Source organism: Protopterus annectens, chromosome 8.part1 (genome assembly GCF_019279795.1).
Source record: "Protopterus annectens isolate FY-2018-M chromosome 8.part1, PAN1.0, whole genome shotgun sequence".
Classification (NCBI taxonomy): domain Eukaryota; kingdom Metazoa; phylum Chordata; order Ceratodontiformes; family Protopteridae; genus Protopterus; species Protopterus annectens.
This window is the reverse complement of record NC_056742.1, coordinates 281,752,892-281,779,394: the sequence shown is the minus strand read 5'-3', so window position 1 is coordinate 281,779,394 and position 26,503 is coordinate 281,752,892. Positions and strand designations below refer to the sequence as shown.

Sequence of the window (26,503 nt, the reverse complement as noted above, 5' to 3'; positions counted from 1 at the left end):
CTGCTTAGCCAGGAATGCAGAAATTCAGCTGCAGACACAAATTCAGCTGCAGAGAAGAGTCACAGCCACGTGGTCAAAGAGCCACATGTGGCTTGACGATCACTGCCATAGACGGTCAGCCAAATTGTAGGATACAATGTGAATATGCAATGGAATTCCTGGTTACACTTAATGCAATTCATTGTGAAAACATCAAGGCCACCTTAATGAATGTTTCCTTCATGGCTCTCTGCTATTCAGGCCGGAACTTATCAACTATGTCTTGGCTATGAAAGAGAAGAGGCAATTCCTGTCTACTGTTAAGAAATATCTTTAGACCCACCAATAATGGTCCCTTTTTGGGTTCCAAAGGAAATCTTGGCCCTGCTAGTAACCACAGTGGCAAGCTCATCTGGGCCATCAGGATTTGCAATTCCACAGCTTGGTCTGTGGGATCAGGTACTAGTGTTTTTGGTAATATCATAATAGCAAGAAAATGGCTCTTCAGATTACTCTTTAGCAGTTTTGCCCCTCCCCCTGCAAAAAAAGGAAGATGTTGGGAAAGATTTTCCCTCTATACAGGAAGTGACCACGTTAAGTATTTTTAGACATTTGTGAAAATGACACTCAGAAGCATTCAAATCCCTTGCCAGTTTATTGCATGTAAGACGTGTTTTATATTGAACTTGTAGTTACATAGCTATTGCAGGAGATAAAGATGGCATAATCTCTCTAACTTGAAGCAAGAATACAGTGCCTTTTACAGTATCATAAGCTCAAACATTTTATGATGTATTTACAAATATTTACATTATAAGATAAATCAGAGATGACTAGTCATGCTAGCCCATAGTAACAAAGGAGTGTCCTTGTTCCTTTCCAAATACTAGACAAGATGAAGTCATGCTGCCTAGCTTATTTCAAGAAATACCAAGATGTTTAACTGATGAATTTTTGTCCTTGATGTTGTACTAGTTAGAGCTGACTTCTGTCTGCAAGAAGACTGCATTATTACCATGTTCCTTACATACCAGAATTGTTCAACAGTGCCTTGAACACTTTACAAAATCATCCTGGGACAGCCCACAAAATCATGCTGGGTCAGCCTGACTTGTAGTTGAATTTGGGGGAAAACATACAAAATCCTCACATATCCATATATATATATATATATATATATATATATATATATATATATATATATATATATATATATATATATATCCTCCACTGCAAAAAGTAGCCACCTGGTATAAGAGGCTTTGTTTAAAAATAAAATAAAAAAGGAGGTATCAGTTTGATTTCATGGGACTTTCAGGGGAGCTTATCATTTTTACAGCTCTTTTTGATGCTGAAAAGAATAAGGGGTATGAGACCAGTCTTGGATTAGTAAGTGGTCTTAACACATCTTTGCCCAAAATGGAACAAATGTATTAGAGTGATGTAGCCTGATAAAGGTAGGAGAACAGTTATAATGGATAGGATATATTATGAGGCCAAAATGATGGACATCCTAGGAGATGGTAATAAATATAATAGTTTCTAAAAATGAAGTTAATGTGGCATATAAGAAGACTTATCTGAAAATTAATGAGTTAATGCTTGAAGGGATGATTGATTTGGAAACATACTGTTATTTGAATGTGGATAGACCTAGGTTGCCAACAATTTGTGTCATAAAAATCCATAAGAATATTTTACCACCTGCCCCCCCCCCCACCCCCCACCTTCGACCAGTTATTTCAGCATGTGGGTCCAGAACTTACCCTTTGGCTAAGTACCTTGATTTTAAGTTAAAAAAATATTTGGATGGCAGATACTTGTCGTAAGGATTCCTGGAATTTGTTTTTTTTTTTAATTTTTAGACCCGCCTTGTTTCATGATAGTGTTATTTCTGTTACAAATGATGTGATGGATTTATTTTCCATTATTCCACACAATATTGATATGGAATGTGTAGCTTGTTCATCTCTAACACATATGACAAGAAGGCTGGGGTTTTCGTTTATTTATTATTTATTTACATTTGTTTACCGGGAAAGTCCGACTGGGCACAAGTGCTTTTTCAGCGGAGGCCCGGGGAGAAAAGCTCCACAGAAAGTTACATATAGATAACATGGTATACAGCCTAGACAGTATCATTTTACAGTGATAAACAGGTGTTAGCATGACAAATACAATGGAAGATTTGTAAAGGTTTAAGTATATGCATATACAGAGAAGAATACAAGAATACTAGGTAAAAGAACGCCTAGAAAACACTTTAACACTAGAGTTATGATCAAAGAAGAAATGAAAAATTTGTCGGTAAGACCTGGATTTAGTTGGGGTTTTGGCAATGACAGAGCCAGTGAGATTTTAGATGCGATTTAAGAGCAGACTTGAAAAGATGGCTGGGGGGGGGGGTAGTAATGTTAGTTGGTAGGTTGTTCCAGAGCTTGGATATGGCACACAAGAATAGTCTTTTCCCTGCAGAATTTTTTGGCTTTGGTGACTTGGAACAAACTTTTGTTGCAGGAGCGTAGGGGTCTGGAGGAGTGGTGGGGCTTTAATACATAGAAACACAACTGGATGAACAGAAGCAGCATTAAATACCAACAAACTAGTTAACAGACAGACCTTACATACATACATGCTTACATCTCAACTGCTTACTACAAAATGGCAGTCTAGCTTGCACATGCTCAGTATTTATACACTTGTGCAAGTCCTTGGATAGCTTCTTAAAGGTATATACACACATTGATCTACATCCTCCCTCTTAAAAAAGATTGCCCTTTGAAAAAACAATATCGGAGCCAGACATGCATTGCTATATACACTGGAAACAAAACACAATGTTGATGTCCAAGTTGCTTCATATCTGCTACAGGGTTTAGAGATGTGACCATATCTTATAGCATAACAGTTGGGACCAAAACAGGAACACTCTGCAGTGCACAACTCGTATCAGGAACTTCTGGATTCACCATAGGAATGGGAATGTCCTCTGGAACTTCCTCAGGAATTGGAACACCGGACAATAAACTCTGTCTTTCTCACAGGCTATGTGCTGTGCTACAGGCTCTGACACCGATCTCAAATGTTTCCGATTCCACCTAAAAACTGCTTCTTCTGATTCCACAATATATGATCTCTGCTCTGGACCAATATTATTCATGACACCAGTCCGAACATAACCTTTGGATGTTTGCATCCGTACCACTTCTCGTTCTCGTAATGGATTGAGCAGTTTGCTGGTCTTATCGTAGTAGGACTTCTGGGGTAGGACTTCTGGGATAGGACTTCTGGGATAGGCATTTCTTCAATAGTTTGGCTTTCATTAACCTGTTGTTCTTGACACATGGAACCAGCAATTGACTACTGATTGGTAATATGGTCCTGGTTTGTCTCGACAGAAGTCTCTGAGCAGGTGACCCAAGATGTTTATCACGAGATTCATGAGATTCAAGAGATTTAGGAAAACATCACTGTTATATCGTTTTGACTTTGAACTGTGCTTCCATCAAACCATTTGACTGCAGGTACTCTGGACTACTTGTGACATGAGTAAAGTCACATTCCTCAGCAAATCTTTTGAACTGTTGACTTGTAAACTGTGTGCCATTGTCAGAAATACCTTTGTGTGGACTACCATGGGCTGTAAAATGACATTTCATCTTTGTAATGACAGTACTGGATGCTAGGTTGGGAAGTAGGTCAATCTTGAACCAGTTGTAGTAAGAGTCTGCTAAGACCAAATAATGTGGACCATTCCACTTGAAAATATCTGTGGCTACTGTTGACCAAGGTAGTTCTGGAATAGCTGAAGTTGTTCCTTCTGTTGATGTGGCTTTGTACTATTACACACTGAACAAGATGAAAGCGCTGTCTCAATGTCTTGTGACAGAAGGCCAAAATACTAGACCTCTCACCCTTATTTTGATAGAATCGACTCCTGGATGACCACAGTGCAAGATAGTAATGTATTCTTCTTGGAAGGACTTTGAAACAATTACTTTTGGACCTGTCCTAATGATACGTTTGTCAGGCAAAATCTCATCTCTGTATGGAAAATAAGGCTGTACTTCTTGAGGTAAACTAGATTGCATTGATGGCCATCCATGATTGTTAAAGTGGTTGAGCCTTTGTAAAACTGGATCTATGGCTATGTGATCTCTCAGCTTATCAAGACGTGTGGAATAAAAATTTCTCACTGCCATGACTTGAAAATCAAGGTTCTCATTCTCATGGCGTTCATTGTTATTTCTGGGTGATCTGGATAATGTATCAGCAAGATAAAGAAGTTTGCCTTTCTTGTAGACACGATTGAAATTGTACTTTTGCAATCTCGGCATCATACGTTACAGCCTGGCTGGAGCTGAAAGCATTCGTTTTCTCAAGTCTGTTTCAACCTAGATAGATCTACCATAAACATAACCATGGAACTTTGAACATGCAAGCACAGTTGCCAAAATGTTTTTCTCTATCTGGGCATACAGCACATCAGTTTGGGTAAGAGTTCTTGATGCACAGGCAACAGGCTGATAGTCTTGTAGAATAATTACACCTAAACCAAATTTTGAAGCATCACAGGAAAGTGTAACTGTTTTGTGAATATCATAGTGTCTGAATGTTGGCGGACTAGCAATTCTCTGTTACAGGACTTTAAATGTTCTTTGGTGTTGCTCTAACCAAGACCAGGATACATCTTTACGTGTCAGCTCTCTAAGTCAAGTCAAAGTAAACTTTATTGTCAATCAGATATACACAGCAGTGCAAGCTGAACAAAATTACATTGCTTTTGTCCCCGTGCAAGACATAACAATGAATGCATAGTTTGATTGATAGTAAGGCTAATGCACATGCAGTAATAATTAAAATATTAACACAATAAATTACTATAATATACTAGTAGGTATTGCAAAACTAGGACTTCACATTGTGATTGCTTAGAATATTGCACTTCATCAATTGTAGTATATATTCTGATGTTCATATTGCACATGTATGGAGTGGTGACTCACTCCTGACTATTGCACATTCAGGAAGTAATAGCATAAGAGATCAGGCTAACTGTACCAATTACTGAAGCAATTTGCCAGAGTGATTACTATAGTTGATGCTTCACAGCAAGTGGTATATTGATCTAATTATTCACCGTCATACCTGGCATTCAACTTCATCAGCCTAATGGATAGAGGGAAGAAACTCCTGTTCAGTCTAGAAGTTTTGCAGTGTAATCTGTGATACCGTCTTCCCGAGGAAAGATAGAAGTACATGCCTTGGGCAGGGTGAGTGGAATCGTTGATTATTTTCCTACACCTTCCCACACACTGAGTCTCGTGCAGATCATCCATGGATGGGAGCAAGGAACCAATGACTTTTTCCACTGTCCTCACTACTCTCAGGAGAGCCTTACAGTCAGATGCTTTGCAGTTACCATACCAAACTATGATGTTGCTTGAGAGGACGCTCTCGATAGTCCTCCTATATCAGGCTTTGAAGATGGACTGAGACAGGTTTGCCTTCCTCAGTTTCTGTAGTAAGTGCAAACATTGCTGTGCCTTCTTCACTGTGTGGCTAATATGAGTCAACCAGGACAGGTCATTTGAGATGTGCACCCCCAGGAATTTGGTGTTTTTGACTCTTTCCACTGCCACCCCCTTAATTTTCAGAGGTTGATGCATCTCCTGAAGTCCACTATTAATTCTTTGGTCTTGCTTACATTTAAGGCCAGATTGTTGCTGTCACACCAGCCTATCAGATGCTCCACTTCATCCCTGTAGGCTGTTTCCTCACCATTTCTGATGAGACCTACGACAGTGGTATCATCCGCGAACTTGATTTTGTTGGATTCATGTTTGGCCATGCAGTCATGCGTGAGCAACGTAAACAGCAGAGGACTCAGGATGCAGCCCTGTGGGGGACACCTGTGCTCAAAGTAATAATTGAACTGTTATTTCCCACACCTACTTTTTGGGGTCTGTTGATGAGAAAGGCAGGTATCCAGTTACATGGGGGGGGGGTGCTGATGCCCAGCTGGATCAGCTTCAATATCAGAATCTGGGGGATAATAGTGTTAAAGAGGTGCTGATAGTTGGCTCAAGTCTGGAATAAACTTTCTTAGGTAGTTGACCATGCCAAGAAAATGTTGCAGGGCTTGAACATTGTCTGGTGCTGGCATCTCGAGAATGGCTGTTTGTTTTGAAGGGTCTGGTCGTAGGCCTGTACTCTTAAATAAATGACCAACATTAGTAACTTCTTGTAGCCGGAATTTGCATTTCTGTGCATTAAGATTCCCTTGACATGCCCTTTCCAGTACTTTTCTGAGTTTGTCATGTTCAGCTTCATCATGACCTCCTACCAGTAGGTTGCCTACTATAAATAGCACAAGGATACCCAGAAAATAATTGCTGCATTGCATGCTTAAAGACTTCACTTGCAGAATTTCTCCCAAATGGCATTCTCAAAAATCTGTACCTGCCAAAATGAATGCTGAAAGTAGGGAGCAAATATGATTTCTTGTCGAGTTGAATTTGCCATAATGAACACTCTGCATCTAAGACAGAAAAAATACTGGCGTTTGGCATCAAGGCTATGACTTCTTCAAATGTATGCATTGGATGATGACGTCTTTTTAATGCTTTGTTCAAATTTCATGGGTCAATACATATTCTGATGTCATCTGAGCTTTTCTTATGAGCTACCACCATGGAAGATACCCACTCAGCTGGAGTTTCAACTGGACAAATCACATCTTGTCACCATTTTATCTAACTCGGCCTTGACTCTGTCCTGCATGGCTATTGGAAATTTACGTGCTGGTCTGATAACTGGACTGACCTCTGGGTCAAACTTCATGGAGTACACAACTGGAAGCTTGCCTAGTTTCTCTTGGAAAAAATCAGCATAGGTAGAAAAAATGTACTGGCAAAATTATAGTGGTCTTTAAGCTAACACGGTGGACTTCCTTATTCAGTAAAAGCAGTCCAATTTTCAAACTGCCTCTGAGCCCTAATAATGACTGAACGTGCCTCTTGACTACATAAAATAAGTAGTAGCTTCTTCCAGCAGAGTAACATAAAAGCACTACTGAGCTTTTAGTTTGAATTTCTTCACCTCCATAAGCAACAACCTTAGCACACCTTGCCAAATCAAGCCTTTCACCGTTACACACTCTGGCAAAAGTTTCTGCTGATATAACATTGCACTTAGAACCTGTATCAACTTTGAGCTTTATGGGTTTGCCATTTATCCAAAACTACAAATTGTTTCATTCTTTGCCTCTAAATGTACTGCATTAACTGTTTCATGAAGCACTGACACACCATCAATCTAAAGAGTAGGATTGCAGCTTTCTAATTGATCAACTCATTTTTTAAAATGTTCCCTTTTATTAAAAGAATGTGGGCCTTTTGATTTACAAAACCTTTTGAAATGATTCCACTTATTGCATTTGTGTCATTACTAACCAAAAGCTAATTTTTTTTCCTTTTTAGATTCATGATTTCCACCACAGTTATGACAGTTGGCAGTGAAACTGGGTTGGAGCGCATGCTTTGAGTCTGCTGACTCACTCTTATGCTTCACTGAGACTGTGCAAACTCTGGAATTTGCTGACAAATCTCAATGGCCTTATTCAAAGTTAAATCACTGTCAGCAAGCAAAGTCAGTTTCACAGCATCATCTTTAACACCACACACGTCTTTCTTTTATCGACTATTCCCTTAAATCACCAAATCTGCACATTTTAGCTTTATTTCTGAAGTCAGTTATATATGCTGCAAAAGTTTCACCAGGCTTTTGATCCCTTGTGCAAAATAAGTGCCTTTCCATAGTAGCAATTGTCTGGGGGTTTCACATTTCTCTAAATAAACTCTTCAAAATACTATACTTTATGAAATATGCTCTGAAATGGCTGTATTCTGCAAAATAACTTTACTGTAATACTGCACATACATGCAAGCACTTTATACACTTCTGATAACTAGGATATTTTTGATTAAAACGAAGAATGTAGATTCACTAAGCAAGTATTGAAAAATATGGTCATTTCCCTTTATTTTATTTGTTTTATGCAATTTGGACTTTATTTCAAACATTTTCCAGAGTAATTCAAATATTTTTATGAATATCATACATATCGGTTTATGAGAATATCATTTGGAACATTCTGTATGCCTCGTTTTATATTTTGCGAATAATAGTGCTATGCAAGTTTTAATATCTGAAATTCGTTTCTGACCTGTTTTCTAAAGTATATGTACAGTAGGGACAATTAAGTCTTGTATATTCCACCAGTTCCAGCAAGTGCCTTAAGTCATTTTAGCCATGACACCTCTAGCACCATGTCCTTTAGACATGCCACTTCTGGCATCATGTTGCTCGTCTGCTCGTCCTTCTCTAACATAGTTGACAAGCAGGCAGGGTATTTTGTTTAGATCCTTTAATGCATAAAAACACATCAGGCTGGATAGCAGCATCATAAAATCAAACAAACTGGTTAACAGACAGACCTTGCATACATACATGCTTACATCTCAGCAGCTAACTGCAAAATGGCAGTCAGGCTCACACGTGCTCAGTGTTTAAGCTCTCTTTGATAGCTTCACAAAGGTACATAACACTTATTCATCTTACAGCTATAATGAAAAGCAATAATATTTGTAGTTTTACATATTTTTATTTGTTTACATATTTATAAAAGGTTTAATAGGTTTTAATTGAATTGTATTTTATGGTTGCCATTTATGGAGTCCCCACAAGTGTCAAACAAACGTTTGATGGTATAATTTTATGCCCTGAAATTTGTTTAATTTTTTACATAACTGATTTATTGAATGATTGAATGTTTTAGTGCAAAGGGGTATATAAGCAGTGTTGTACTGTGTTTGTTGCATCTGATGAAGTCTTATGGTAGACAGAAAAGTGGTGAAACCTTTAAAGCATTTATGGTTTATGTTTTTCAATTTTTATTTATGACATATTAAAGTTTTTCTGTTAGTCATTGTTTTATATGCCTGGCTAATTCTGGAGTGCCAGTTGACTGGTTATAGATTAGAGAGGCACTAACTCAGTGTTACAGGATGTCTTTTTTTACCGCTCTCACCCACTTTATCTTTTTTCTACCCTCTTACCCCATTGCAAAAAGTGTCCACCTGGTAAGAAGCTTCCTTTAACAAGTAAATAAATAAAATAAAATAAAGGAGGTATCAGTTTGATCTCCTAGGACTTTCAGGGGAGCTTATCATTTTTACAGCTCTTTTTGATGCTGAAAAGAATAAGGGGTATGAGACCAGTCTTGGATTAGTAAGTGGTCTTAACGCATCTTTGCCCAAAATGGAGCTCTGCATGGTCACGCTCCTATTTGTCATAACTGCCTTTAGCCAAGGAAACTGGATCACTATGAATTTCAAAAATGCCTGCCCCCTTAACAAAGGAGATGACCTTAGGGGAACATACCCTCCCCTCCCCTCAAAGGCATCTGCAGTAGGTATGCTGAGCACCAGACTGGATGAACATGTATTCTTGGAGGTCCATATGTTTTAGCCACCTTTGGGGGTATCTTGATTCAACTGCTCAATTCCAGGACTCAGAACAGAAAAAAATATGATATATTATTTTTGAACAGTTGGAGGTTTACACACTTGTGATTAGGACCTTATTTCCAGTGCAGGACCCTGTCATTTGAACTTTTCTCGGCCCCGTAATCTCCATCTAGTACACAGCCATAATGACAGCCTACCTATATTCACAGACATGTTTCATATGTGTGCCACCTTTTTCACCCACACTTGCCTCATTTTGACCAGAGTGAAGGATTAGCTCCTTCTTTCGCTCACTTAGAGAATGCAGTGAACCCAGCCATGTCACTGCCTGCTCCAATGCAGTCCATACATTCTGGATTGCCATAGTAGTGCCTCTCCCATCTATAGGGTTTCTGAGACACTGTTGTCTGCACAGCATATTTTGTCATAATGAATAACAGTTGTTTCCATTTAACAGTTGCTGGTGTATATGACAGAAATTTCCCCACAATAACCTTGTCCGCTACATGTGTAGGTTCTTTATTGGGACCTCAAAGTATGTGCAGAATCCATAGAACCTGAATGCTTGTATCAAATTCACCAAGGTCTGTCGTGAGGAGATGCTGTGGTAGAAGGATCCCATCAATGTCTATTACTAGCTGCCATACAGCACACCACCAGTAGCGCAAGTCAAGCACCCCACTGCAGGGTCTTCTTTTCTAGCCCGAGTCAGTGTAGCCCATTTACCAGTGTTTTTACAGGTTACTTAAATGCAAGCCAACACTTCATGTATATCATGGGTTTCAAATTTAGCTACAGTATTGTAGGATGGTCTTTAGGAAAGATGATCAGTTCTTTCTTTTACCAACAAGAAAAGGGCATGATGGTCACTAGTTTAATTCCTCTCCAAATAAATGTTGAATTGTGTTGTGCCTTGTTACAGAAAGGATCTTAGTGATGTTTTGTTGATCCATTCTGCTAGAGTTGATGTTACATTTAGAGTCCTGTCCCATGGTATCTTCTTTGCATGAGATTTGTGAAGTTGCAGTCTGATTTGTCCTCGTACCATTAGCATCCATTATAAACTAGATTCACTTTCCGAGTCAGCCGTCCTGAAAACTTGACCTGCTTGAGTTCCTTCAGCTGAAAGATGGAACCATTGGACACCTAAGGACTGTACCTTAATCCTCCTACAGCTAGAGCTTCTAGAAGTGAGATCTAATAATTACATGATGTATTCACAATTGTTTTGATGAGTTCTGGCTTCAGGACAGCATTCCATCATCCTCCCCTGTGGCATTTTCATGTCTTGGCATTTAATTTCGTATTTAGATTTCCTTTAAACTGTGTCTTGACCTCTGAGGCATTTTAGAGTAAACTGGGGGGTAGAGCTAGGATGCCATTCAGTCTGGGGGGCATAGCCACCCTAAAGGAGCAAATCAGGGTGTGCTGGAAGCAGTGGTTACCAACATGGTTAGTATCTAGAGGCAAAAGTCTTTTAATTTTCTGCACGTAGAGTTTACTTCTTGAAGATTCATCTTTAGGGGAGTGCTTTGCAATGTTATGTATCTGCACTTGTATTTCTACATGTTTATACAGAAATTAACAAAAAGAATAACTATATCCCTTTTTCTGTTCTGCAAGGGGTCCTTTGGCCAGATATGCATCGTTTGGCAGACAGAATCCACCTGGAAGAGTTGACTAAAATTGGTATCCTGAAAGGCAATGTGGACGATATGTTAAAGGTTCATTTAGGTGCAGTGTTCATGCCTCATGGTCTGGGACATCTTATTGGAATAGATGTTCATGATGTTGGAGGTTACCCAGAGGTTAGTGCCCATACATTCTGGATAAACTTTTATGTTAATTATTAATGAAATTGTTACACCCATTGTACTATATTTCCGTTAGTATAATTTTGTTTTTTTGTTCTTATCAATCGTCTGAATTCAGTTGTGTGTCAAAGCCCTCGTACAATTTTACATGTATACAAGAACATACTCATTTCATTAGTCGCTGTCAGTGCAGTCAGGAATTAAAGCTACCAGCTGCTAATGAGGCTCATCCTGTAGTCCTTGGTTTGATGCACTGTATATCTCCATCTCAGAATGTGCACTGTGTGACATTTGTTCAACAACCAGACCATTGCTGCCTTCTCTCTGTTGAAAACAGTGACTTGTGAGTTTACCTATTTAAAAAAATAAATTTAACATCTAGCAAATAACTTGTAAATAATAACTACCAAGTGCATTGTTTTCCTGTTAATCAACAATCTCTGTAAACTAAGTAGTTAATACTACACTACTCTGCAAAGGCAATCAGGTCAAACAGCTGTCTTAAGAACTTTAATACATTTAAGTATTTCCATATCTTGCCAGTTTAGAACATGGCCATCATTTTGAATGTTTATTTGCCATTATTTGAATTCTTAATGCAAACATCTGTGGAGACCAATAACTGAGCAAAATTAACGCTGTTACTACATCTGTTTTTTGCATTCCACTGGGATCATCTCCATAACCTTTTCCTGACTTGTCTTAACTCAGATTCAGTTTAGCAGTGCTTTCCAAAGTATAGTCAATCCCATTTTAATCTAATTATGCCAGTGTTTCAGAATGCAATGATATGTCATTAAATGTCAGTACCTCATACACACTGTGCTCAACACTGTTGATTTCTTTGTCATTTTGCTTTTCCAGCTTCATAGGTAACTAACTTGCAGTCCAGGGGACTGTTGGGATTAGCCCAAATTCCCAATTGCCCGCAAGCACTGTCTGGTCAAGGGACTTGCTCAAGGTCACAGAGTAGGCACATGATAGCTGATGAAATCAAACCCTGTGCCACGGGAACTACAGCTCACTGCTTTAACAGTCTATGCCTAATGCCATTCAACAGTGGGCATTTAGTAGTACTGGCTAGGCAATTCTGTTACATCTATAATGCATGTTAATACAGTATTGCGCATTTTTTATTGTCTGATTAACCATTTAATTAATTTCAGGGCTGCAGGGCATCTGGAGATTATCTCACCGCTTACCAGCACAAGGCAGTGGAATTAAGTGTGAAAGGGGGGGGGGGGCAATCCAATGCAAGAAAGACGCACCTTAGTCACTGTCATGTAGGGCTCAGTTCTAAGGCTAATTTGGAGGATTTCCAGATCAGCTGTGGCACATCTGTGAGATATGGGAAGAAGCCAGAACACCTGGCCGGAATCCCTGCCAAAACAGAGAAAACATGCTGACTCTGCTATGAAGGCAGCCCATCTGAGAACTGACCTGAAGGAACCAATCACTGTGAGGCAGCAACTCTAAGTACTGTACTTTCCTATATTATTTCACACACTGCAATGTACAGCTGTAAAGCTGTTTCTGTACCATACATTAAGTACATGTTATGTACAATAATACAATGTTGTATGCAGTTATTTTCATGTACAAATCCTTTTATATATACATTACTCTGCTTAACACAATGCCTATTTTATATTTTATTTGCACCCTCAGCACAAGCAGACTAAATACCCCAGTATGGGTTATGTCACATCCTTGACAGAATAATTACTGCAGTATTGCATATAACTGTGTTCATCACTACAGTGCGTTACATCTGCATGTTTATGCCTGCTGTCAGTGAAGTTCTAGCCATGTTGCTTTCAACAACCAAGTAAATATTCACAGGTGAAGATTGACTTGATTAACTGATCTGGAGACTATGCTATTTGCAATCTTCTCTTGGTACCACTCTGTTGTTATACTGCTGTTCGGAAGAGGGCTCAGTACCCGCTACCGTCCTATTTTATCTATTTGACTGCTGCTTTAAATTGTGTACTCAAGTATGTTTATACCCTGGCTGTGGCTTTGTGTATACCAAGTTTCTGTTAATGTCACATTTTAAACTGTTTAATCGGTCACTGATTCCAGCAGCTTTTTTCCCCAGATTGCAGACATTTGCATTCAGTGCCTTTTGTTTTCTTTTCTATATTTCCTTTTTTGTCTTAAACCATATATTACCACCATATGACCTGCATTTACCCCCAGTCTTGTTTGCACAAATGGAGTTTATATCACTTGTTACTCTGATGTTTTCTTTACTTCTGGGAGAGGTCAGGGGACCTACTTGATACCTTAATGTGCCTGTTCTATGGTCTAGTTTAAATGAATGATAGTGAAACATTTAAACCATCACTTAGAATTGCTAAGAACAGCTGACTTAATAAATCTCAAATTGCCAAAGATGCAGTAGATCTACTTACATAAAATTGTTGTAATGCCCAGATTGCGTGCAGTGATAAACAGATTGCAGGTTAGAACTTGATTTAAAAAACTAGTTTGCTTTTCCAGTTCAGTGTATTACTGTCATAAGGACTTTACTCTGACTGTCATTCAAAAGTGTTTCAAAGGCCTGCAACCCTATATTAAGGAGGGAATAGGAGGTACTCAACCTTCTATGGATTAAGTGATTAGACATGAACATCTGCATTTCCTTTTTACAGGGAGTTTGAAAGCTGAAGCCTAAACACACACACACACGCACACATATTGGGAATTCCAGTGAAGCCCATTCTGCTGTCATCGTACAGTTAATTGTGGCTGAAACTATGAAATACTGTAATATCTATACTGAAGTGCATTAGCTACTTTGTAACAAAAAGGGATTGTTTGTGTGTGTGTGTGTGTGTGTGTGTGTGTGTATGTATGTGTGTGTGATATGTTTGCCCTAAGACAAGCTAAACATTGTTAGAATATGCCAGTCTCCCAGACTTGTTAGTTTATGGAAGGATCTGCCCACACCTCCTCCCCAGGAACATTCATACCATACACTCTGTTAAATAAGATAATCAGCTCAGATTTCACTGCATTTTGAGGGAAAGTGGATTGCCCTCTTCCATCATAACTTGGCAGTTGTATGATTTTTGCACATGTCCATTGGACAAGTAGTTGGTCATTAAGGTGCACACCTACTGGTAACACAAAAAAGTGTACATGGAAAACTGTAAAATCCATATGATGCACAACAGAATTTTATCAAATAACTGTAAATTATATACAATGTACACAGTGACTATGCTTTTTTTGCAAATCACTGTGGACAGGTAATGTCCATACATACTGAAGTATAGGTGAATGTAGGCAGCACACAACCTAAGTGCACGCAGAATTATACTCTTTGATTGGAGAATCAGATTAGTTTTATTTCTTATACTTTCTGTATTCTGATAGAAAAATGTCTTGTGTTCATGACATATGACTGCTGTTAAGGAGATATGAATCGGTACTGGTAGTTAACTAAAATGAAACAACAAATTTGTGAAGACAGATGCATATCTCAGTACAGCCTGGTTGACACCTCCATGTGGTTCTGTAGTCACATTGCACTGATGCCTCTAGGTATCTAATATTGCCTGTTCTTATTTGCATTAATATTTCTAAAACTATGCTATATACAAGCTATTGAAATATTTCATCATAAAGCTTAAATGAAGGGCAACACAACTGCACTAATAATTTGACTTCTGACTAGTGCTGTTAAAGACATATTAATTGTTGTTTGTATATTATTTTTTTATATTGTCTTCATATTCAGTATTTCTGTTAAGTATCTCAAGTAACACGGATAGAACTGCTTAGCCTCATATGATAGCTCTCAGGTGGACGAGCAAAATACAGCACATATGTAGCTTTAGTGGTTTCTAAGATATTGTAAGCTGTTTATAAAGTATTACAAAATTAATATTTGCTATATTTATTGTGACAAAATCCAGTTTAAGACCTAAAATTTAATGAAAACTACCACTGTAAAGATTTTTTCTACTGAATAAGTTGCCATTTATATTTCTACAGTAGCCCTATTTTCTTAGGAGACATGGGCATTTGTTTGAAATGTGAGGGCATAACCTGATTTTGTCAAAAAGCTCAGGATGCATTCATTGGAACAGGGCACAAACCTTCAGAGCTCCATTGAAGTGCACTACATCAGGCTCTTTTCGAAATTCAATTTCATTTCACAAAATAAAATTTTGTTTTAAAAGGGTTAGTGGTGTTCTCAGATATGTCTGCAGACTTGCCCTTTCCAAAGCCTCCTGGTTCCCTATCAAGGAGGAGTTAGGCCTTACCTTAGAATTACGGTTAAACGTTATAACCTTGATTCCTCTCTTCTACTGGTTAGCTGACTGTGTTTCTAGGAGACTTATTATGACCCCAGACCAAGTCTGAATGGTGCTTGCCTGGTTTGTATTCCCCACACTTTCTTCATTCTTTTGTCTTTATTCTGAGGAGACTTGCAACTGAGTAATCCAAAGTTTGAGACTTTCATTCTCCATTTGCTTGTTATTGAACTCTTTTAAATAAGTCACTTAAAGACATTGTTCTAGTCCGCCATCACAGCACCTCTCACCCTGATGGGTTTACCTAATATTTAAAAAAAAGCAGAATAAAACTAAGTGTTATTTCATTCTGGGCAGTGCTCAGGATTTGTAAACAGCTGTGTGTACCTGTTTAGGGTAACTTGCATATCCTATCACCTATATTCTGAATCCCTTTACTTGTATTCATGGGTTTTCTCTTACCATGCTGTACCTCCTGGCATGCAGATTGTCTTCTGTGAGTGCGAGTGTGTAGTATAGTTTTTAGTCTGTTAATGTGGCAAGACTTACAGTTTTACATAGTGTGTGCTTCACATGGACACAGCAGTTGCTTTGTGCTCGTTTTGTTATATAGCAAGGGTAAGTGGTCTGGTCTTAAAATACTTCATTTGAGCCATAAAGCATGTTTTTTTTTTTTTTTTTTTTTTTTTTTTTTTTTGCCTTCACCCCCCACACACACACACACACACACACAGACACACTGCTTGCCAATGATCAACCCCTTTGTGTCCATTGGATCCAGTCTTTCACCATCACAGGGTGAGAGTTAGTCAGGAGAGGCTGTCATTCAGGCAGCCATTGGGGGCGATTTGGTACTTTTTTTTTCTTGCAGGCCCTAACCCCTTGTATGTACTCAGCCAAGTACATGGGGGGTGGGGGTGGATCATATAGTGGGTTTCCCAGAAGGCCAACCCCTCACTTTGCAAGGATTATTCCCTCCAAGCAACCTCTCCCCATCCCAGGAAGTTTGAGCTGTGGTTTCTCAGTCTCCACCAGGCAGACGGCACCAAATCCATGAGCTTCTGAGTGTGTGCTACCCTATCCACCTTCCCAAATGAGATAAGCAGGCCTCTCCACCCTCCCAAATGAGATAAGCAGGCCACACACCTTCATTTCTCACTCTCCCTGCCTTGTTTATTTAGTGCTTTGGCCACTAACGAAACTCCAGACACTTGGGTCACAGTAAGGTTTCCCTCCCTGTGCATCACAGAGCCAGACATGAAGCATAGTTTATTGATTAGACACATTTCATTTTCTACATTGCTTGTACTAAAAGTTGCTGCATCTGTGTTCTACTTCTCTATTATTTTCCTATCCTGTGCAAAAAAAGTTATAGAATTGCATATCATGCACTAAAATGGTCTGCCCCCATTCTGGCAGAGTGTAGACCATCTATTGCCTGCTCTCCTTTGCACTGAATGAATTCCTATAGTACATCTTAGTATTCTACTATGCTCGTACAGGTTACAGCTGTATCTGTCCTTATGTAACACACACGTACGCATGTGCACACTACTAGTGAGACTGTTGCATATTTCATTAAGCATTTTTTGTATTGTGTTATGTGCTTGTTTTTAGGGGATCAGTCGGATTGATCTGCCAGGTCTCAGAAGTCTGCGTACTGCCCGTTGTCTCCAGGAAGGAATGGTTCTAACTGTGGAACCGGGTATTTATTTCATTGATCATTTGCTAGACAAGGCAGTGGCTGATCCAAATCAGAATTGTTTCATCAATAATGAAGTGTTGCAGCGGTTCAGAAGATTTGGTGGGGTGAGCATTAATCTAGTACTTTCTCTATGACCAGAATGTTGTTTTTATAAAATAATAATTAAATATACAGGAGTTTATTATGTCAAAAGCAATGATAAGGCTGATTATGAGAAGCTGATCAGAACTAGCTTTGCTGCTGTTCATTTGTTCCAATGTTGCATATTAGTGTTATCTTCTCTACTGCAGTATAAGAGTGGGGCTTGTTACTACTTTGCAGAAAAGACCAGTATATGTATTGCATTGTTGCACTGATTTATTGACCACCTTGCAGCAGTTAACAAAATTTTGAAGTATTTTCGTTGTACGAAAGTCCGTGACAGCTGGCGACTTCAAAGGAAGGTGGGGGGGTTGTTGCAGAAAGAAACTGAATGAGTGGGGCTCTATTACAGCAGGTCCATAACCATTTCCTTGATCAAACAACAGATTGGGTCATTCACTTTCATCTGCAAGACCGCCTCAGTATTCACCTGCTTATTGTAGCTACTTTACTGAATATATACCTGTCAGATATTTAGCTGCACCAACAAGGCCAACCTTAAGTGACACAGAGTAGAGAAAAAGATTCCATGGAGGCCCCTCTTACACACTAGTTCCGTTGCATCTCCCCAATATGTCTCTCCTGTTCACCTCATTCTGCCCCACAGGTTACTTCTTCCTTGTTTTTCACACTTTGTCTTTTTAACTCCTCAACATGCTTTTAAACACAGCCTTCTAAATCAGGCCAAGAGACTAACTAAACTCAATCCAAAACAAGCATTCAAAAGATCCCCAAACATTTTGGCATGCCATTAACTCTCTCTCCTAAAACCAGGCAAAACTACCACTCCCACTCCTAACTCCATGAATGACAACAAGGACATTGCCTCACAATTCAATCACCACTTCACAGAATCCATCTTAACACTATCTTCCCAGCTATCGAAAAACAGCCCTACATATAATCCACCCAAATGCCCTAACAATATCCCATCCTTTACACTCACCTGTTCCCACCTCAGCAATTAAAAAACACCTCCTAAAACAGAAACCTACCACCCTTGCTGCTGGCAATATACCAGCCAACTTCCTACAAATAGCTGCTGAATCCTTATCCTACCCTATTTCTATTCTTATCAATCGCTCCATACAAGAAGCATATGTCCCACAGCTGTGGAAGGTACCATACATTATTGCACTACATAAAGGTGGAAACTCTTACGAATACTGAAATTATCGCCCCATTGCCATTCTGTCTCCTTATCTAAAATACTAGAGCTATGTATACATTCTCAGGTAACACAATTCGTAAACTCACACCATCTCGTCCGCCCCAGACATCATGGCTTCCGACAATACCATAGCACAACCACCGCTCTGCTGTCTTTCACCAGTCTGATCAGCCAACTTAGAAATAATAATAAGTTTGTATCTGCAATATTTCTAGACCTCTCCAAAGCATTTGACATGGTTTCACATTCCTTACTACTAGACACCCTGACATCCCTATCCTTTGCCCCTTTCGCTTATAGCCTGGTTTAAAACTATCTGTCAAATAGGCAACAATCTGTCCAATGGCAAAGTGTACTATCCCCCTTACTCCCAACTACCACAGATGTACCGCAAGATTCCATATTAGGCCCACTTCTTTTCTCCATATTTACCAATCATCTCCATACCACCACACAGCATGCTTCACTTATACAATACGCTGACAATTCAGCTCTTATCTGTTCAGCTCCATCACTTCCCACCCTACAACAACTCACCCAGGAGTACTTTAGCTCTGTGGAAAGTTGGATCACTCAGATCCAACTCATCCTAAACCTTAATAAAACCAAATTACTACTTTTCAGCCCCAACAAAACCATATCCACCCCTCTATCCTTCACTATCTCCTCCAAAAATGGCACTGTTATTCTCTCCCTCTGACCATACCAAACTCCTAGGCGTTGACATTGATAGAAATCTACACTTTGACATCCACATTTCACAAACTATCAAAAACATCCATAAAAAATGGGAACACTATATAGGCACAATAAATCCCTCTTGAAACAAGCACAGATTACCCTAGCCCAAACTCACCTCTTGTCTACCCTAATGTATGCTGCTCCAGTTCTTACCCAACTTAGAAAACTTGACCTTGCCAGACTCGAATCATGTTATAATAAAATCGCCAAGTTTGCAAACAACTCCACCTTTGGAACCCACCATTGCCAGGCTCTAAGGGAACTGCAATGGCTGGAACTTCCCCAGCTACTAACTTATCACCAATTAGTCATTGCCTACAATGTGGTAACACATCCAGAAAAAAACCCCGCACTAGGCCAACTTCTTTCTCACTATAATACAAATCATCCTCTCCGATCTTTCAACAAACCCCGCCTCTGTATCTCCAGGTCTAACAATACTGCAGGAAAACACCGTTTCCCCACTCTGTAGCTAGAACATGGAATAATCTTCCTCCTGCTCTGATTTCTGCCCCTACCTCTTGTCACTTTAATAACTCACTTAGAACACACTTAAATAAGTGGCTATGCCCATGTATTACATAAGTCCTCAAATTATTCCACTTGTATACCTCACTGTCAGTGTTTTCTGTTCACTTTTTTTGGTTGAGTTTCTTTTAGGCTCTATAACTTTCTTCTTTGCTGGCATCCTGGCAGTGTACTTACTAGCTGGTATCTGAATGTATTAAAAGTGGCAGAGTTCCTGGCCCTTATCTTTCAGTTTCTTTTTTCACACTAGGAGACCTGAAGTTAAGCTGATGATCAGTGTACAGCCATCTTGGAAGTTTGCTCTCGGCATTTCTTAATCTATGTCAGTATTCTTTCCTTTTTTGTATACCCAAAACACATTAACATTCCAAGATAATATGGTTAGAGTAGCCATTATAATAAAAAGTTATTATTCCCACCTGTTATAAATTATAGTTGTTTTAAATGTGTTCTTTCCAACTATCTTGTTACATGCACACTCTAATTATTGTTAGAATAATAAGAAGTAGAGTCCCCTTCTGTTTGCTGGCTCACTTTTTTGGGTACATTTTTGTTCTGCATCCAAAAATGTCTTTGATCCTCAAGGAAAAAAATATTCTGAACACAGCTGGATGCAGCAACTTGAATCTCACACCTACCTCCCAAAATTCATTTATTGGTGGGATACATTTGCTTCTCATCTGCCTTGTGTACAGTGAATAATTATTTCCCAGAAACACACTGTCTCCAGTTTTTAATACTTCTGCCACAGTTTTATCCAGATCAACTTTTATGCTAATGTGATTGCATCTTGCAGGTCTTGGCTACTTTTTCATGACGAAGTTTGGAGCATTCACTTGATGTACCCTTTCAATTAATAGATCCTGCTATGGTATACCAGTCCAGTTGCTTGTTTGTGGTTTCAGTAAATTAATCCTTCCAGTTTCTCTGGTATAGCAGAAAATCTTTAGGTTTTCTCTGCACACTTTGTCTTCTAGCTCTTTTGTTTGTTTGTTTTTTTTAAACACCTTTTCTTGAGAAATCTCATACTTAGCCAGCCTTTTTTCATTTCAGGCTCTGATTTTTGCAGTTTTATCAGTTCATCTGAATTAGGTAGTTAAAGCCTCTTCCATTTTTATGGTCTTTTGTTATTTCATTTGATATACTCCTTCAATTCTTCATTTATTTTAATCACCTGTGAGTAAAGCTGATTTATTTTTCCTCTAAATTACTGGAAGCCATCACCTGTGCCAAAGCTGAAGCTTGAACTGCTTTTTGCTGAACTGTTGCAGGATTCTTCTCGTCCAGTCTTTTCTCTTCACTTTTTCTGGTTAGTTTTCTTTCAGTTCTCCAAATTTCTTCTTTGATGACATCTCAACAGTAACTGAGTTTTTGCTCAAGCTTAAAGTATCACTAGCTTATTTCTCAGTTTCTCTCTTCACACTGGGAGAGCTGAAATTAAGTTGTTGATCAGTATGCAGCCATCTTTGAATTTCCATAACAAATTATCTTAATACTGTCTTTAAACATTTGTGTTTTGTTTTGCTAGAATTTATTTTACTATTGGGAAATGGTAGTTTATACATTTACATGGTGCTTCATTTCAATTTCGGGAAATGTTAGTTGTAGATATTCATTGTACTTGACACTTCAGCTGTTCTAAGTGAAGTATTACTATTAAAAGGGCTGCTTACCAGCTACATCCATCCTTTCCCGTGAGGGAATTCTGACTCGAGCACTGAGAAGGCATAGAACAATACAGGATATATAAAGGAGGTATACATATATCTACAGGAAGTCACTGCTTTTGCAATTATTGGATTGACAGCACTAAGGTACACATAATACAAATATCATAATCCACTGTTATAATTGATTCCCCTTGAAGATGTACCATTGTAGTAAGTCCAGTTACACATTTCTCCTTGAAGATGTACAGTAGCTGGACCTTGACACCCCAAGTCTCCATTTTCCCTGTTGCATTGTTGATGTGTGTAGATCAGTTGTGGCATTTGCACTTCTGTACTTCTATTCTGGCTACAGTACACAAACTGACTGGTTGGTCAGTGTGCATCCTGGCATTTTTACTGCCTTGCTGCAACATCTAGCCTCCACTGGGTGTTAATGTTACAGTGAACTGAGTTGCCACCCCTCCCTCAAGATGGTGATCCAACATCAGTAGTCAATCACAGATCATCTCTGTCACAGTGAGAGCTTCATCTTGATGTGCCATGGAGCTAGCCATCTCACTGGTAACATTCTTAAAATAGTTGACTTAGATGAGAAGTCTGGATGCTGTAGCTCTATACTACTTGTATTATACAACATACCTCATTATTGGCCAGTGATTGAATTGCAGGCAACACTTAGTCCAAATGTATTCATCATAGCTAGTGTCACTGCCTGACTTTGACTGGTTCATGCCTTATATATAGGGACAAACTGCAGCTTCTCCATGGCCCTGAACAGAATAAATGGTTTGTCAGGGAATGAATAAAATATAATTTGCTGATGACCTGTCAGTTTGATTGATGTATGCAAAAATGAAGATGTGAGGACAGAAAAAGATGTCCGTTATCTGCTTTTATATTGTATGCCTTAATGCAGCTGTACTTCATGGTGAGTGCCTCAAACAGCTTTGCTGTTAGAGGAAAAATAATTTTTGAACAAGTAATGTGCTTAATCTTCTGTGCACTGATTCAGATATGTGTACTAAGGTGATAAAGATAATCCTTATTACAGCAGTGGCCACCCTTTGAAATCCTCACTGTACACATTAGAGAAGATGCAGCCATTTGATATGAAGTTTTCCTTAGTTCCAGCTTTGCACAGGAAATAATGCTGATCTTCTCACATACTTTTCATCCACTCCTCTATTCAAAAAGTAGATTTCTTGCAAAGAAACTAAAGGTCTGGAGTAATGTCTAACATAATTTCTTAATAACATGTCAGTCAGGATTAAGAATAGTAGTTCTGAATTTAAGGAAGTACCACTGTTGTTGGTAGGTCTTGATGCAGAGAAAACATTTGACAGAGTGAGCTGGGATTTTGAGGATTTTATTTTAAGGAGAGGAATAATCATACAGAATATTATATTCATAAAGTAACACAAAATATTCTCAGAAGTAAGCCAGTACGGAAATGGAGAAAGGAGATTCTGCCGATAAGGGGTTGATTGCAATTAGCGATACAGACAATAGGCAAGAGGGGGGGGCGGGAGTATATTGGAGAAAACTGGCAAAAGAACCAAGGTATTGGGAGCAAATAACTAGAGAGGGAAAGGGAATAGAATGGGAAGATGCCAAGAACTTATTTGGATTGCCTTCCATATCAAGGATTGATATCAGAGTACAGGCAAAGAAAAAGAAATAGGGGGTCCTAAATGAAAGACCAGCATTGATAGAGTTCTTAGTAGAATCTAAAACAGACGTTGCCATTAAGAAAGAAATAATTAGTAGAGCATATAAAATACTGCGTGATGATTCTAAGAATCAACCAGAAGAGGTTAAGAAGAATTGGGGAGAGAGACTGGATAAGCAATTCACAAAGAAACGAGGGGGGGGGATGTATGCATGTCCCCCAAATATGCAACAAAATCTAGAAGACTTAGGATCTTTTCTTGAAAATGTTTACACATATATTTTATACCCCAATCAGGCTCCAAAGAATCTTTCATCAGGTAGACAGCAAATGTTGGAGATGTGATGGGGAAGAAAAGAGGTATGTGGGGAAGCATATTTTCTGGGAGTGTAATGAGTTGGCTGACTTGAAAGATTCCCTGCATACTGCTCTGTTGGAGATGTTAGGTGAGCAAATTGGAGTGCCTAGGGAAATTATTTTTTTGAGCTATGGTAAAGAGTTGGAATTGCCTAGAACATAGTAAGGTCTTGCTGAGTCTAATTATGTTGGCTGCCAAAAAAAGGCAATAACTAGAAAATGGAAATCAAAGTATAAACCAACTTTACTAGAATTAACAAAGACAGTAACAGAGATAAAACAACTGGAAATGGGATCTTTAGAAAAGGGTAGGAGAAAATTACACAGGAAAAAATGGGAAATGTGGGACCACTACATGCAGAGGAAGAACAATGTTTAATAGAAGGCAGGATCTGAATGAGCTATGTAATAGTTGACTGACAATGATGAGATATATTAAAAGTGATGTATAATGTTTGCAGCTACAGTTGTGTTGTCATGGTTTATAAGGTATAATGTTTGCAACTGAGATTGTGCCGCTATGATTTATTTTATTTATATAAAGGTAAGATTGTCTATGTCACGCATGACAATTTAATAAAAGATGTTCCTTGTTTAAAAAAAAAAAAAAGAATAGTAGTTCTGAATAGCTGGGCAGAAGGCATTGTTTATCCAAGGTCATTATAAAAAGGGAGATTCCCTTTTTCCTGAGGCTCATCAGTGTTGTGGTTCAAGATATAAAATCTAAGGGGTATAAAAGGCTACACTGACAATGTAAGGTGCAAAGGATGGTGCTTCAAACACTTTAACATAAAACATGGCTGCATTGTGCATCCTCACACAGCTGTCCATAATCCCAGGTCACATATTTATTATGATACACAGGCAAACATGAGTTGTTTGGTATCAGCTAGAAGAATCAAAAACAGGCTGTAACAACTACCAAGACCTCTAATTCAGGAGGCTGACAGTGCAGGAATTCAACATTTGGGGTATCAGGATGTGAAACTACAATTCAGAGTAAATTCTATTTTAACTTTATAACAGCTCGTCAGTCTGCCTCAGTGGTTATGTTTTATGATAGCCATATAATATGACTGTGTGGGCATCCTTAGTTGCTCAGCCTCCTGCATTCATTTTTGTGGTCTTGCATGTTTTTATTCTGTCACTTGTCTTTTGTGGTTGTGATTTTTATTTTTAATATTTTAGCAGTTGTTCTTTATCTTTATAAGGCCAAGCATATGTCACATATGACGCAAGGTGCACTCACTTGAAATAAATTATTTAACCAAATGAATAGGTATTACAATGAGCAGTGCATATTAGTAATCTAAAATCCATATAAATAATGTCCAGCCTATCACCAGGAAATAATACAAATGTTTTAATAACAGAGATATTAAGTGCATTTGTCTGTTCAGCCTGAGACTTCATCAGAACATGCATACAGTATATAACTTTATTAAATTCACTCCAAATAGTCATGTGATTAGTCAACTGCTACAACACAAGTACAAATATGATTTATAAAAAAAAAAGGAAAACTCATTAAATATATTACTTAAAATAAAACTTCAAAATTTAGTATTTAATTTTTAAACATTTGTTATTGAAATATTGTCATCAATACAGAACTATAAATAAAAATTCTTAACATTTGCACAACTTGTAGTGTGCTTGTATGCAACACTTCTTGTGTAAGTGCCTGTGAAAACACTGGCAAAGCTGCCTTTCAGCTTTTCCTACATAAAAAGCATTACATAACAAGCAGCTTGCTAGTTAAACCACTCTTTGAAATTATGACACCAATTTGCAATAGTTTTAAAGTAATTATTTGAACATTTAATTATTTCCTGGTGACCTGTGCATTATTTCTGTGGATTTGAAATTACTAGTGTAGTGCCCTTTGGATTATGTACTGGTTTTGTTATTTAAATGTTATAAAAAGTACTGATCGAAGGAATGCTTTACACAAGCATATTATAAGTTGTGTTACTAAAACATTCAGATTGTTTCCTGGTAGTGACCTGTACATTACTTCTGTGGATTTTGGAATAATTATTTTTTTGTAATGAGATGTTACAGTTCAAAATAAAGTAATAACTACTTATCAAAGTTGTATGGAGGGAATGGCAATGGCTATCCTTGGTGGGGGCATGGGACTCCAGCTATACTGTGTCGCATATCGTCTACTCTGAGGTGATCTCTGCTTAACATACAAAGCCATGTCAAACCCAGAGCTGTTGGACATGCTACACGTAAATAAATCCCAATCCCTCAGATCCACATGCTCCAGGGATCTAAACCTTGTCATCATCACCTTGCCAAAAAGGTGCCAATTTTCAGCAAGAAGGATGAGGTGTTTAGGTAAGTAGCTAAGTATGTAGTGCCAGTAATGAGAGCTGCCTGGCTGTTGAAAATGACATGCGCTTATCATGCTGCTATCATGGAAACAAAAGTCAAGAAATGGCATGTCATTGATCCCTTGCATATGTACTGGTGGTATATTTATTTTGAATTAATGTTTCCCTTTCTACAATGGTATTCTTTCTTGGTATGTTAACCCCCCCAACCCCCCACCCTTATCTCTACCTTGGAAATTTATTTTTCCCTTTCTTCCACCCCATTTCTTGCATTGTTTCTTGACCATATTTACTTTTTTTTTTTTTTTTTTTTGTAATAAAGTTCTCCCCTCTTATATTACTAGTTAGCCTCATTTTTCAGTCATCTGAATTATGCCTTGTAATTTCCCTCCTTTCTTTTGGTTGGTTGCTCCCTCATAATGTTTTCTTTTCCATGTTATCTTTTCCCATTGCTCGTTGGTCCTCAAGCTTTCCCCATCCAAGGGTCCCAACTTGAGTGAAGACGAGAGCTGTTATTTGTTGGTGGAGGGATAGTTCAGATAGCTGTAACTGTTAAGGTGCTTCACGATTACATTGGCATCCTTTGCA

At 38.5% G+C, this 26,503-nt stretch overlaps 1 protein-coding gene across 1 annotated transcript in view; it reads left to right on the top strand.

Moving 5' to 3' along the window:
- The window catches only part of PEPD (peptidase D), a 699,082-nt gene that overhangs the window by 658,826 nt on the left and 13,753 nt on the right, over positions 1-26,503 (top strand). Inside the window, exons 13-14 of the mRNA XM_044081883.1 lie at positions 11,133-11,317; positions 17,209-17,400. Of these exons, the coding sequence (XP_043937818.1) occupies positions 11,133-11,317; positions 17,209-17,400 (377 nt within the window). The remainder of the gene's footprint in view (positions 1-11,132; positions 11,318-17,208; positions 17,401-26,503) is intronic.